The sequence below is a fragment of the Rhamphochromis sp. 'chilingali' genome (assembly GCF_963969265.1).
Source record: "Rhamphochromis sp. 'chilingali' genome assembly, chromosome: 4".
Taxonomy (NCBI): domain Eukaryota; kingdom Metazoa; phylum Chordata; class Actinopteri; order Cichliformes; family Cichlidae; genus Rhamphochromis; species Rhamphochromis sp. 'chilingali'.
Window position 1 is genome coordinate 24,837,755 of NC_137948.1, and position 15,768 is coordinate 24,853,522.

At 43.8% G+C, this 15,768-nt stretch overlaps 1 protein-coding gene across 4 annotated transcripts in view; it reads right to left on the reverse strand.

The window, feature by feature from the left end:
* Positions 1–7,207: 7,207 nt before the first annotated feature.
* lef1 (lymphoid enhancer-binding factor 1) overlaps positions 7,208–15,768 on the reverse strand; it is a 45,112-nt gene continuing 36,551 nt past the window's right edge. For 3 of the 4 annotated variants that reach the window (XM_080880238.1, XM_080880237.1, XM_080880236.1), the window contains exon 11: positions 9,173–9,311. Coding sequence is in view for 1 of the 4 variants with exons in the window: in XM_080880240.1 (XP_080736366.1) it covers positions 9,074–9,311 (238 nt within the window). In the remaining 3 variants the exon portion in view is untranslated. Of the gene's footprint in view, positions 9,312–15,768 lie in introns of all 4 variants that reach the window. The other variant, XM_080880240.1, reaches the window with a different exon arrangement.

Below are 15,768 nucleotides of genomic sequence, written 5' to 3' on the forward strand. Positions count from 1 at the left end.
AAGAATACTGAGTTGCATCCCAAGAACACCATACCTACTGTGAAGCATGGGGGTGGAAACATCATGCTATGGGGCTGTTTTTCTGCCAAGGGGACAGGACGACTGATCCGTGTTAAGGACAGAATGAATGGGGCCATGTATCGTGAGATTTTGAGCCAAAACCTCCTTCCATCAGTGAGAACTTTGAAGATGAAAAGAGGCTGGGTCTTCCAACATGACAATGATCCAAAACACACCGCCCGGGCAACAAAGGAGTGGCTCCGTAAGAAGCATTTGAAAGTCCTGGAGTGGCCTAGCCAGTCTCCAGACCTCAACCCCATAGAAAATCTGTGGCGGGAGTTGAAAGTCCGTGTTGCTCGGCGACAGCCCCAAAACATGGTAAATGGTAAATGGCCTGCATTTGTATAGCGCTTTTCTAGTCCATAGGACCCCAAAGCGCTTTACACTACATTCAGTCATCCACCCATTCACACACACATTCAAAACATCACTGCTCTCGAGAAGATCTGCATGGAGGAATGGGCCAAAATACCAGCTACTGTGTGTGCAAACCTGGTAAAGACCTATAGTAAACGTTTGACCTCTGTTATTGCCAACAAAGGTTATGTTACAAAGTATTGAGTTGTATTTTTGTTATTGACCAAATACTTATTTTCCACCCTGATTTACGAATAAATTCTTTACAAATCCTACCATGTGGATTCATGGTTTTTCTTATTTTTTTTTTCACATTCTGTCTCTCACAGTTGAAGTGTACCTCTGGTGCAAATTACTGACCTCTGTCATCATTTTAAGTGGGGGAACTTGCACAATCGGTGGCTGACTAAATACTTTTTTGCCTGGATGGATGGATGGATGGAAAAAAAACACAATAACCCAAGAATCTCATTTTTTAGGTATACTCTTTCAGTTCTAGGAGGCAGGAATGTGTTGCATGCCATCCGTTGGAAAAAAAGTGCAACACAGACCGATGACTCTGTGTCTGTGTGTTAGACGAAGTGTTACCTACAATTTACTAGCTGGGCTTACATCCTCATTTTAAGTTTGACAGGGTTTCAGTAGGTAAAGGTAAATGCTTGGACAAGAATTGAGCTGCAGTTTGGGGAAGGCCTCGAAGGGGGCTGGCAGATCCCCCTGTACTAAATAGGAGTGAAGAAGTTAAAGTAGGGATGCACCGATACTGGTATCGGGTATCGGGGCCGATACTGTAAAATGTGTGTGTACTCATACTCGTAAAAGTTAACCAATACCATGAACCGATACTAACTTATTTCATTAATTAGAGGGTGGCTTGTCATTTCTGTTGCAGTTTTTTAGATTGGCCACTAGGGGAACATCCCGCGCTAAACAGGCACAGGGTTAGGCGAGTGAGACTGGTGGCTCCAGATAAAAAAGAGAAACTGGAGGCTGCTGTAGCAAGGCTAAACAAAATGTCAGCAGTGTGGACCGGAACAGCCAACTTTAACTCAGGTTTTGGAAAAGCGATGAAAAATGTCAAGAGAAAATCCACGGGCAGTTAAAATAACAGTCAAAGTCAAGTCAAAGTCAACTTTATTGTCAATTCTGCCACATGTACAGGACATACAGAGAATAGAAACTTCGTTACTCTCAATCCCTAGATAAAATAGAAAATGAACATTTAAATATAAGAGTGATTAAAAATGCAAGTAAAATATTTTAAAGTAAAAAAAATTAAATAATATAATACAATTTTACATATAACAAGAAAGCTATACAATATACAATATAAGGGTAAATGACATTGAGTGCAAACCAGGCAGAGTAGTGCAAATAGGCAAATAGTGCAAATGGAGATTTGGTAATGTACGGTATGAGATAGTGTAACACAAAGTCTTATGAGGTAATGGCAGTCCAATGCTCCACAAAGTGACTGGTAACTGGTGCAGGCCAGTGAGTGAGTCAGAGAGTGTGTGTGTGTGAGTGTGTGTGACAGAGTTCAGTGAGACCGTGGAGGAGAGAGGGGAGAGGGGGCAGAATCGGGAGGGAGTTAAGCTTCCTGACAGCCTGATGGATGAAGCTGTCCTTCAGCCTGCTGGTCCTGGCCTGGAGACTCCGCAGTCTCCTCCCCGACGGCAGCAGCTTGAAGAAGCTTTGCATTGGGTGCGTGGGATCAGCCGCTATGCAAAGGGCTTTTTTAGTGAGACGGGTGCTGTAAATGTCCTGGAGGGAGGGGAGAGAGACACCAATGATCCTCTCTGCAGCTCTCACTATGCGTTGGAGGGTTCTGTGACAGGACGCATTGCAGGCTCCAAACCACACAGTGATGCAGCTCGACAGGATGCTCTCGATGGTGCCTCTGTAGAAAGTGTGCATGATGGGGGCTGGTGCTCCTGCTCTTCTTAGTTTGCGGAGAAAGAAGAGACGCTGCTGTGATTTCTTGGCCAGTGCTGTGGTGTTGTACGTCCAGGAGAGATCCTCTGTGATGTGCACACCCAAGAACTTGGTGCTGCTCACTCTCTCCACAGACGCTCCGTCAATGGTCAGAGGAGCATGTTGGGTGTGCATTCTCCTGAAGTCCACAACAATCTCCTTCGTCTTCTCCACATTCAGAGAGAGATTGTTGTCAGCACACCACGTGGCCAGGCGTCTCACCTCACTTCTGTAGTCGGTCTCATCCCTGTTGCTAATGAGACCCACCACCGTTGTGTCGTCCGCAAACTTGATGAAGAGGTTGGAGCTGTATGATGGAGTGCAGTCATGGGTCAGCAGAGTGAAGAGGAGGGGGCTCAGCACACATCCCTGCGGGGCCCCCGTGTTTAAAATGATGGTGCTGGATGTATTACTGCCGACCCGTACTGTTTGAGGTCTTCCGGTGAGGAAATCCAACAGCCAGTTGCACAGTGAGGTGTTGAGCCCCAGCTGGACCAGTTTTTGAGTGAGCTGTTGGGGGATTATAGTGTTGAATGCTGAACTGAAATCTATGAACAGCATTCGAACATATGAGTCTTTTTTGTCCAGGTGTGTGAGTGCTGAGTGGAGTGCAGTGGAGATGGCATCATCGGTTGAGCGGTTGGGCCGATACGCAAACTGGAAGGGATCCAGGGAGGGGGGCAGGACAGTCTTGATGTGTTGCATGACTAGTCGTTCGAAGCACTTCATCAGGATGGGAGTAAGTGCAACAGGACGGTAGTCATTAAAGCAGGAGGGAGATGACTTTTTTGGAACCGGAATGATTGTGGTGGCTTTAAAACATGTGGGGACGACAGCCTGGATGAGTGATATGTTGAAGATGTCTGTGAAGACATCAGTGAGTTCCACTGCACAGAGGCTCTGACTCATTTTATCGCTCTGGATGACCAGCCAATGCCAGTCGTGGAAAATCAGGGAGATAATGGTGCCAAAACTTTCTGAAGAGGTAAAGACAAGCAGTGTGGTCATTTTTATTAAGATTTTATTTTTTATCGGCAGATAATAAAATAAAACCTGTCTTCCAATTCATTGCATTTGTGTGTGTGTGTGTGTGTGTGTGTGTGTGTGTGTGTGTGTGTGTGTGTGTGTGTGTGTGTGTGTGTGTGTGTGGTAGAAGTATCGGTTTTTGTACTCTCTATCGGCAAGTACTCAGATCCAAGTATCGGTATCGTATCGGTTTGAAAAAATTGGTATCGTTGCATCCCTAAGTTAAAGAATTGAGAACAAGGAGGGACGGAGGGTGGGGCACGTAAATGAGAATGAACAGCTTGCAGAACTGAGGGAACCTATATAGATTACAACCGGAAGGAGCGTGCTTGGAGGCGTGGTCCCACTCCTGAAATTCCGATACATAATCTCCAATAGTTAAAAGACATGATCATAAAGTGTAACTTTGGACCGTTACTATTTTAGTTCTGGCTACTTGCAAGTGCACTTCTGTGATTCTTTTGTTTTTTCCCCACTGTCTTAAAAGTTTTACAGACCGCAATCATCAACTTGCATGGCCTTTATGTTGATGACATAAAAGGACACTCAAAAAAAGTTGCCTCATGGCTCTTTACACTGTAGGGTACGGACTCTAGAATATTAGAAAAAGAGCCCTAAGACTTAGAAAATCCCCTACGAGCTAGCACTAGGTCACGTCAAAGGAAGAAATCCATATCTAGTATAATTTAGTGCATGAGGGGGAAATGAAGAAGAGCTTAAGAGAGAAAAGACAAAAGTTAGAGATGTGTAGTAATGGTAATGAAGGCTCTCATTCTGTTTTTGGAAACTCCAGGAACCACAATGTAAGCCTGCAGTCTGAGAGTGAAGCACTCTATCTGGATAATTTGATACTGTGAGGTCTTTAAGGTGTGATAGGGTCGGATCATTGAAGATCTTCTCCATGACCTCAAAACACCTGGAAAATGCAGATATTTTGTAATTGGGGTTGAGGGTTTTGGTTTTCTGTTTTGGTTTTCTCCACTTCATTCAAGACACTTCATTCACAACTAGCGCTATATTGGAAAGTCTGTGTGATATTGGAAAGAATCCAGGCAAGAATATTAGTGCTGCAGATAACATCACAGGGAACTCACTTGCTTCACAGTAGCACAATTAATTCTTGTATCTTTCTTTTTTAAATTTAAACCCATTAACCATTTGATACCATTCTCCTCGCTGGTTACCCAGCTCACAGCTACGGCTCTCGAAAATCTTGTTGTTTATGTGGTTCAGGATTTAAAGGTTGTTTATGATTCAGAAGGTCGGTGATTCGATCGCCACCTCCTTAGTTTGTTGCAGAGTCCTTGGGAAAGATGCTGGGGAGTTGCTCTAAAAAGCAGCTTTCTGCCAGTGCAGGGGATCTGACAGATATTCCAGGATGGCGAAATGATTTGTGGGTTTGTAGTGCTGATCTCTTAAACTTAAGGCTAGGTTTGCGGCATAAGTTACCATGGAAATTTATCCCACTAACCACCTTCACAACCCTGAAAACCCAGTTAATCCTGAAGTTACCTTGCTAAGCACTTAATTCTCATTCATAGTACAGGCTTTAGGTGAAGGAGAAAGTGAAGGAGCAAATATTGTTAGTTTAGATTAAATCCACTGCAACATTATGCTATCCAATTTGTATCTGGATGTTTGTTTGCCTGTTTGTTTGTTGTTATTTTTTTACACTTGGAGAACATCACACATGCAAACAAACATATTAGATTTTTAAAAAATTAAAAAGGGATGGGGGGTATGGTTCTTCTAGTGAATTTAAATAATTCACTTGGTAAATAATTCACTCATCATTTAATTGCTTTGCTAAGAAATTTATTAGTGTTTTATAATACAGCAATTCCCATTCATACCTATAAATGTAAGTACAGTGGAACAGAGTGATAACTGTTTTCAAAGGAGAAATAAATGACAGTGTTTTTGCAAGAAATGGTTATCTACAGTGTATTTTAAAAGAATCGAGGCACAAATTATGCTATCAGAATACAAAGTAAATGTTGGTAAATTCGACCAAAACTTGTGGGCTATATTACTGCTCCACCACAACCCAAAGGTGCTCTACTGGATTGAGATCTGGTGACTTCATTGTCATGTTGAAGGAACTAGCTTGAGATGATCTGGCCTATCATCATGTTGGAAATGGCCATCCAAAGATGGCTATACTAACAGTGTCAGCAGCAACACTCAGGGAGACTCTAGAATCGAATAACTTTTCTTCTGTATTTTGATGCTCGGTATGAGCGACGGTAGGGCAACTTGACCGTGTCTACATGGTTAAACGCACTGAGTTGCTGCCATGTGATTGGCAGATTATAAATGTGCAGATCTGCGTTAATAAGCAGTTGAACAGGTGTACCTAACAAAGTGGCCAGTGACAGCTGCCAGACTACACTGGCTACATCTTACACAGTTAACTGTTTTTAGGCTTTTAGTGATTACGTGGGTTTGCTGTCATTCCCTTATTTTTATTATTCACAAATGTATTTTTATTGTATTCATGTATTCTGTTATTCACATCTTTTGTTTTAATCTTGTAGCTATGTTTTGAAAAGTACTGTACAAATAAAAGACTACTTTCACATAAAACTGTGGACGTTTTTATCCATTTTAAACTCAAATGAATTGTGAGCACAAAATGAATACTTTGCAGATGCTGTCATAATGCACTTGACACATTCTCAATCTTTTCCATGTCTTGTTAACCCAACACAAACACAAGGTGGTGCTGTTTCACTTGAAATGGTCCTTGATGAGACTGCAGGGTCACAATTCGGTTCTTTGGATTTAAGACATTTCAAATTAATCAAAGGGATCGATTTACTTTAAAAATGAATTTTATCACCATAAGAGTTTTAACTGAAGACTGTTAAATCCGATAACTGTGCAATTTTTACATCTGGAAACTTGTTACTCAACTGTAGTTTTTGTTCTTCTTTAAAGGCTCAGATACTCCAAGATTATATTGTCACAGCAGCACTGCTAGCACTACTACTTTAATATACAGTACTGTTCAAAAGTCTTGTGTCTCATTTCTTTATATTTAGCTTCCAAGAATCTTCTAGCTTGTTTGTTTGTTTGTTTTAAGTGCTCTTGAACAATAGTTCAGGCTTTCTGAAGGTCTTTCAAAGTTTTTCTTTGAACATTGGTTGCGTTTTCAGCCATTTTTGATCCAATCTTTGTACTTGGTCATTTTCGAAGCAATGCTTTTGTTTGTTTGTTAATTGACTTAACACTGACTATTGAGTCATTCAACCATAAATGGCATCTTAAGTCAAGAGAGGTCCCTGTTATAGTTGGCAAATTACCAATTTAAAATACTATTTTTAGGGACTTAAAGCATCTTTTTGTGCTGTTATCAGCAGCTTGCTGGAAAAACACATAATTTGTTACCATTATTTTTAGTCAGATCTACACACACAAAAAAAAAAGGACAAAGTTTGACAAACAAGAAATTGAATTTTTGCACTAACAAGGTGATTTCTTAGCCAGAGAGCTGTTAGCCAAAAACCTGGCATATCACAGCATGGTGTGCAGTGTGTCCTTCAAGGATTTGAGGAAGAACAGAAGAAGTGGCAGGCAGGCAGGCAGGCAGGCAGGCAGGCATGCAGGCATGCGTGCATGCATGCATGCAGGCATGCATGCATGCAGGCAGGCATACATACATACATACATAAATAAAAAACTAGAGCAGATGAACGTCTACTTCCTTAAGAAACAGTTACTGTTACTGTTCACTGAACCCTCTTTAGAAATGGTCTCAGTGGAAGAGCAGCTATTAGGGGAAATGGGAATAAAAGGCTGAGGTGTGCCACATTATAAGGTCAGGAAAAAGGAACAGTTCAGCCAGTACTGAAGTATAAAGATGGCCATGCCACATATGGACTTTCAAGCTTGTTAGAACTGTACAAACTCTGTTTAATTTATATACTACATTTCCATGTTTCTTTGCACAACTTTCAGTAAGTCTCTAGACCTCTTTCCCCATTTTCATATCACAATGCAAAGAAATTAAGGAGTTGTTCAAGACTTTTACACAGCACTGCAATTCTGCATAAATTTAGTCCCAATATTGTTGCTTGTCAGCTTCTTTAAGCCTTTTAATAAGTTTCCTCCAACGCAAAAGCAAAGCGATGTCATGTTTTATCCGTGTCACACCACCGAGTGTCACTGCTGCCTGCGAGTGCTAAAACTGCACGCTCCAATGACGACACACAGAATGTTACATCTGGCACATCTAGCTCTGGTCTTTCCACCACACAAGTGATCAAATGAGCCAATGGTGCCTTTTTATTGTTTTTCTTTAAAAAAACAAAACAAAAAAAAACAAAACATGTTGAAACGGTTCAAATATGACCACTTGGGAAGCAAAGAAAAAAAATGCTATACCAAGATGACAGTGACCTAAAACATGAGACTTTAGAAAAAAAAGGAATTAATCAAGTAATACTAAAAATAGAGCATTAAAATCAAGATGTTACAGAGATGTTTGCATGGAATAAACAACATGGCTAAAGACCACACTATTAGCTACCAGAGAGAAAAGACAAAAAGGTCCATTGCAATAAAAGACAGACTGTCAAGTGCTGGGGTAAATATATATTTCTGCTTCATATGTCATGTTTTAGAACAATAAAATATAGGCCTCTGAGCTGTCACTCTCGCCTTTGTCCTAATGTTGCCTGCAAAAATACCAAGAAAATTGACATAATCCTGACAGTTTAAAAAGTACACATACTGAGCATTATTTTACATCTGAGCAAGACTCGAGGTCACTATTTGTTACAAATAGTTATCAAAAGAAGCCTTAAGTTTCAATTTTCTGCAAGACGCTTCAACAAGAAAAATGGCTTTCCTGTGTCCAAAGCTTATTTTCATATATACCACTATATATATAAAAAACAAAAACCATATTAAACAAAGGGGAAAAATAATCACAGAAATATACACCAAGAAACTGAACAAGGGTTCAGGATACAAATAAAAGGCATTCAAAAATTATATTCAGTCTAAAATGAAAAGCAAATCCAAAATGTTGATCCTTTTTTTGCACCAACTGGTCGTCAGCAACGAACTAGAAATCTTGAGGGCGTTTCTTGGACAAGATGAGATCCCTCCATCTTCCTTAGTGCAGTCTAGAAAGAGGTGTTTGGTCAGTCAGGGATGGAGGGGTGGGGGGTGGTGGCAAACCCCCAAAATGGTCTCTCAAAAAAACCCAAAAAACAACAACAACAACAACAAAAAAAAAAAACCCAGTGAGAGAAACACAAGGGGCGGGGAAGTAAATTACAGCCTAATGAACTACACAAAGGGGAAAAAGAGGTGGCAAAATAACTTAGAATAACTTAGTAGCAGGTGTTTTGACTGTTACGGGCAGTGCAGAGTGGGGGAGGGGGGCATTTGTGCACACATCACAATTGCTGCTATTTTTCAGTGCAGTGCCACAGATTTGCAGTAAAGCCAACATTGGAAAGGAAAACTGACGAAACAAAAATAAAAAATATATATATTAAAATGAAAATAACCACACAGATGTTAACTCGATGCTTTCAGAGTGAGACGGCACGGTTACGTGAGGGTGCTCCTACTATAATCATGATTGTCTCGGTCAGTTCGGTTCAGTGTCTCTACAGCAGGCGCCTTTAGGGAGGAAGTAGAGTCAAACAGTGATTCTGGTGACGGCGGTGGCATGTGATGGTGGCAAAGGAAAGCGGGTAGGGTTAGGCAGGGTATCGACGGGGGGGTTGTGGGGTGCTGTGGGGGTTTCTCTGAGAACTGGAGGCTTCGGTTTTGGAGATTTAAGGGTCTTCATGGGATCTAACAGGCCTCCATCTCTAGCAGAGGGCCTGAAGCTGCTGCCTTTGCTTTGCATGTGGAGAAACTGTTGCGTTTTCCTCCTAGAAGAAAAGGGAATAAAAGAAATGACTGCATCTGTACACGAAAAAAAAAAACCCCAAAACTGCTGCATTGTGAACACCACATGCCAAAACATGAGTTATATTCACACTGTTCATCAAAAAGCAGACAAGACAAATAGAGATGACTCAGGGTGACTCCCATGTGTCTCACCATGCAAGCATGCTCCCCTTAGTTCAAGGGGGTGGGAACAAATTATCTGTCATCAGCACCTACATAATCAATCATTTGCTTTCAGTTCGTGGTGTCAAAGCTGGTTGAATGAAACTCTTTGCAGCAGTGTGGAGCCTCTGAGCTACAGAGGCCTTATAGGTCAGTGGCAGGATGTGGGCTGGTCTAGCTTTGATCTCATGTAACGTGGGGGTTGCCTTGACCCAGCTGGCAGTGCTGCGCTCTTCTTTGCTCATTCCTCCTCTCATGCTCCCTCTCTTTCTCTCTCTCTCTCTCTCTCACGCTGGGGTTGAGCGCCCAATTGTGTTTCTTCTGGTTGACATTTATGCTGCCATTGCAGGTGGGCGACGGGAAAACAAGAAAAAGGAAATTCTGGGTCTGTCTGAACACCCACGCTTCTGGTCTTGGGACAACATAAGAGCGTGGTTCTATAGGTGGTAGACAACCGTATCCCACATTAGAAAAATGCCAGCAGGTACTATTATTTGATCCCACGCTTGCAGCATATTTGTAATAGCTTCAAAGTGGCATTTATAAGCAAGTGTAGCCTATGACTGACCCCGGTCTACTGTGCCACATCAATCTGTTTTTGACAATAGACGAGGAATCACAGGTTTATGCAGAATACAGTACTTAATACATTACAAGATATCTGTGACTGCAGAAGGATTAGTGTATTATATGGATCACTATTAACTTTTAATGTGTTGCTTCATCTAATTAGCTTCCACCACTGCAAGTCCTTTTGCTACAGTGTGTTTCTTCTACTTTACAGACAGTTAACAGACTCAGAAAGTAGTACCTCCAGTCGCTCAGCTTAAAGAGTGTACTGTGAAGCAAGATTACCAAGTTAGCCAGATACACTGAGCCTAAAGACAGAAGCGGCTCTCTTTAAACCTGGATAAATCACCAAGCTAACTTATGCTAAACACATTACCTGGTCATGAGCAGATCTGAAAATCAGTTGCATCATGTTATTACTGGTTCTTTTATTAACAGCATGTTTTAAGAGTGATGTAGATTCTCTGCTGAGAGAATGTGTTTCATTGTGCGTGCAATTTGTTTAGCCATAACTTACGTAGAAAACACCAAATGATGTCCCAGCTGTAAAGTTACTGGAATTTGCCCGCATAAATGTTAGTTAGTTTCAGATTTGGTTTTTAATTTGGTGCCAGCGCATAAAGTTGCAGAGCTCCAAAAACGAACAGCTGTGATAAAATACATTAACTCGAGTAAATTTGGTTATTTTGGTTGCTCTGTGTGCTATCATCATAATCATCTGATAACATCTCCAATCTGAGTAGGGGACACTCATAGGGATCATTTTGTGGGGGGGGGGGGGGGGGGGGGGGAAGCATTGCATGGCATGTGGAACACCCCCTTTTTTATGTGAGCGAGTATAGAGCCCGAAGCAAAGAACTGGGCTTAACAAAGAAAGCTGATAACCACTGCCCTAAAGCCCATCACCTCTTACTGTGGATTTAGGCTTTGTCAAGCCAGCTAATGCAAAGAAAGCCTGACTGTGTTGAATTTTCTTTCAGTATACCCCTCTGTTAGGACAACCTATTAAGAGCACTTGTGTACTTTTAAAGACTATACATATTTAGTGCCCGTGTATTGCTAAAGCTGATATTAATCGACCGACCAGATGACAGTGAAGCTGATGACAGCTTGAATATTTATATTTGTGTCCAATCAAAGTTATAGCAGAACTTTATCACATAATAACAGTAGTCTTTTCTTCTCAATGTGAATAATCTTGAACATGTGACTTTGGGGAAAATGTGTTCCATCTTTAACTGGAGTGTTAGAGAAAAAGCTTTGCCAAAACATAATATCCCCCTCACATCTCCAGTGTGGTGTGTTATTTACTAGTACTAGTAAAAACCAGTCATGTACAATATTTATAATTTCAAAAGCGACAGGATGTACTTATCACCCCAGCTGTGTCCCTATGAGCTCGGGTAAACCTCCACAGGGTCTGCAGTCTTAAGAGGCACGTGAGAACTGTGTCTATCATGTAAACTATGTCGCACAACAGGCACCTGACTCACAGACGCACTATCCTGCACAGGAGACTGCCATAGTTCATGTAGCTATGTTGTTAATTACCCAAACCTGCGTGGTTCAGGCAGAGGTCGACACGAGGGTGTAAAAATGTTGCGCGACTCCACTTCACAAGACCTTCATGAAATCAGCCCCGGTTCCCTGACGAGGGAAAATTGTTTGTCAAGCTGCAAAAGTGTTCTTTTCCCCTCTCGTGATCCAAGCTTGGGCTAACATAACAAAGTTAGCTTCAGTTATTGACAAGCCAAGGAGAGTTATTTTAGACCCAAGCAGCATCAAATAGAATCAGTGATCAAAGTGGAGAGGCATAGACAGAGGTGGATGGATGTCTCCTGTGACTAAAAAGATGGATGTTTTGTGAAGACGGTAGAGAAACGAAAGAGAAACAGTATTAGTTTGCTTCTCCCTCGTGGCAAAGCCGAGAGTGAAGTCAGGCGAGTGCTACTGCTGTTTGCTACATCTTAACACTTAAAACTGTCTTAAGCACACACAAACACACAAACACACAAACACGCGTCACCACGCTGACTGCTTCACCACATGTGGATAAAAGAGAACGGGACAGAGGCCACCTTTCCCAAAGAGAGCTGACCCGCGAGCGGCACAGGACAGAAACTGAAAGGAACACATGGCTCAGAGAAAAAGAGAGAGCTCCTGTTGCTTTTATTTACCTCCGCCGCCCTCCCTCTTTTCATCCTAGGATCTCAAAGCGGACCCGCACGCCCGGCCCTGCACCCAGTTTCCTGGGGAGCATTTTTCCTTCCCCCCACCGCAGACATGAAAAGCGCTGGCCTTCCTGCCTGGGGAAGAGTCCTGAGGGGTGGCGGGTGAGAAGTGTGTGTCTGCGTGTGTGTGAGTTTTTCAAAAAGAGCTAGTGCTAACAGCAGGGGTGTGTGCTTGCGTGGTGGTGGTTATAGGGGGCATCAGGCCAGTGTTTCACAAGGTCCAGCCGACACAAACACTTGGATTCAGGAGCAACTTGACCCCTCCTCTCTTCTCGCTTCCCTCCGTCTCCTCCTCCGCCTCCGTCCACATTAGTGCTCAGGAATGTTGGCCGGTCTTTTTTGCAGGAAATGAAACGATCCTCTGTTCAGAGGGTGAGTGAAGGTTTAGTCTCCCCCCTTTCTCTCTCTCTCACTCTCCCCCAATTCCTTTGCCTCTATGTGAGGGAGGGAGGGAGGGAGGAAGGAGTGGGACGAGCCCTTGCCCGGCTTTTGAAGTGTGGGAGGTTAAGATAACTGGCACGGCCTCGCGCCTCAATCGCCGCTTTCACCTCTCAGGCCGAATCAAAGCACCCGCAGCTGGGACCCACACGCCTTATAACCCCCTGACCTCCATCCCGTCACCCCACCCACCCCTATTCCCTTCAGCTCCCCTCAATCCCAGCACAAAAGCGCTGGGGTTTCTTTTCAGTACTATTAAGGAGGAAAACATTGCTGAATTGCTAAATTACTCTAAAAATAAGTCAAGTGGAGAGTGCAGACTCTACCATGAGAGGAAAGACCCTGTGGTTGGGAGATGTGTCCACTGATGCTACTGAGCAGGAATCACCTTTTTAGACTTTCCTTGTATTGCTCTCTGACAGGGCAAGAAACAAGTACAGTTGGATGATTTTAGGCTGTAAACAAGCCAGCAGTGCAGGCAGATTACCTAAGCTGCTTTGTTTCTCAGGCCCAGACTTGAGCCTGGTGTGCTGGAGTGTCTCGGCTATGACCTTGGCCTTGTATCGCACAACCAGCTTTGGTGGCAGCTTTTCAAAGAAGCCACAGCTCTATAAAAAGTGTTACAGTGATGCTCTTAACAGCAAAAAAAAATGTTGGAAGAAAGGGGAAAAACAGTAATAGACGGCCCATTAGAAGAAACACCTGGAAGAGATGGCAATGAAAGGAAATATTCATTAAAAAAAAGGGGGGGGGGGGGGTGAAAACATTGGTTTGTATTGGTTCCACAAGCATTATCAGAAACGAACAGTTTAAAAAGAAATATGAGAAGCGAAAAACGTGCCTGTATAAAATATTGGAGCGTGAGGAAGGGTGGGGTCTGGCTGTGGTCAAATGGGGGAATAGGAAGAGGGGGAGTCACCCAAAAGCCCAAACCTCAGGCATGTGTGGGTGAGACTAGGGGGGAGCACAGGAGGGTGTGGGGAGGAGTGGTGAGGTGTTGCCCACATCTGAGGAGGCATTGCTGGGGGTGAAGTCTGGCCGTGTGCCCCCGCACAGCTCAGTCTGAGCCACTGCAAACCGGGGGATGTCAGGGAGGAGGGTGGTGGTGCGGCACATTCAAAGGGCCTGCACAATGACTGTTCCCTCTGCTGTGGTCTCGCTTCAAAGGGCCTCCACCGCCACTTATATTCAGCATCAGGACAGAGGAGTGGAGCAGGAAGAGGTGGAGTAGGGCGAAACGAGGCAGCGAAAACGAGTGGAAGAAGAGCTGGGATAGTCGTTTAGCCTCCTTTAATAATAAACACGACTTCCTTTTGACGCTCCGTCCTTTGCCTGCCTGCGCCGTGTTACCTGGGGCGCTTTCATTCTGATAACTCACAGATAAGCATCTCACAAGGGGAGGGTTTTATGGAGGTCACATATTTTTTGCCTCTTCCGAGAGGCTGCAATGCCTCGAGGAGCCCCCGGAGGGGGGATGATGGAGGGGGGTGGAGGAGAGGAAGAGAGGAAGTAGAGAAGTCATCACAAAAAAGCCATGAGACTGGACCCTCATGCTGTTACCGCAGCTGGCCAAACCACGACACAATAGGCCCGTGACTCAATCAAAACAAATTCCAGGCCCCAGTCTAAACAACAGGAGAACTACAGCTTCATTTATTCCCATGTGGAGCCTTCTACTCCGTCCCCTATCCCACCCCACCCGACCCCCCCAAGAGAGAAGAAAAAGGTGTGAAATAAGGCTGCCAAGCCAGGATAAGACAACTATGTCAGTGTGAAAGATTTTTTACTTCTGAGCGAAAACCACACACTCAACTGAGGCTTCACATGCTAAGTGCTGAGAGAGTAGTTTTACTTCACAGTGTATGCTTTGTGGAGGGGGGGGGGGGGGGGGGGGGACATTTCCGATTCCATTTCCTACCTAAAGTAACATTAGCTGGGGCGTCACTCTGATTTAAAATCTCTCCTCCACCTCCTACCCATAACTATCCCCCCACCATTTTTTTTTTTTTTTTTGGTACAGTTTTAAAAACATCCTCTGATCTCCCGCGTGCTGCTCAGAGCGAGACCCACAGTCAGTTTCGCAATCCGGATTCCTTCCCCAATTATCCCAGGTCACTAATAAGGCTGGGTGTGGAGGCACTGGGCTGTGCCGCAGTAGCCTAGAGGCTCGCTGCCAAATTGAAATGACTCTGGAAATGGAGGCAGACGCTGAATCTTGCCTAATTGCAGCCTGAGTGTGTGGCTGGCTGCTCAGATTTTGTGCAATGTGTTGAGAGTGATGAGGGTCTGAGAGAGGGAGAAGATGAGAGGCAACAAATAAAGACAGAGGGGAGGGGGGGCAGAAAATGAGGAACGGAGACTGAAGGATGAGTGGCGGTTGACTGAGATTGGGTAAACTCCGAACTCTGGAGAATGGGGTCTGCTGGGGGATTTTCTTCTGGGCCTTTTCTAGCCCTCGCTCTCCCCTAACGCGCTCGCTCCCTCCTCGCTCATCAAAGTCTTTTGACAGCTGACTTCTGGCTGCAGACATCAGAGGGAGCAGAGCTGGGGCACGACCGAGACAGACAAGAGGAGATGAGCGAGAGTGGCCACCAAAGCTTCTGCTTGAACAACACTTTCTTTTATGCTTCTGGAGCAGGGCGTGTGGTTCCAAATGACCTTTGATACACTCTGCAGATGTTCATAATGCATATCCAGGACCACCTGATTTACAAAATAAAAATATACCACCTCGTGCCTAGTTTGTGGCAACTCCCAAACAAACAAAAACTGTGAACTTGTATGCAGCTTCACGGCAACTCTGGGGGCCCTTGTTAGCCAGATTAAAAAGCCACCTTTGTTAGGAGTGTCTCCCCCATGTGAAAAAAATGTGCAGTGGCTGAAACGGGAGAAAGCCTTGGGGGCATGTAGGGGTCTCAGCCAGATAACTATCTCAAAGGCTGTGAATCAGAGGGCTTAGTCAGACAAAAGGCTAACAGCACGAGAGGAAGCAAGATGGACAGAACCAAAATAAAGAGGTGCAGAAACAGCGAAGGGG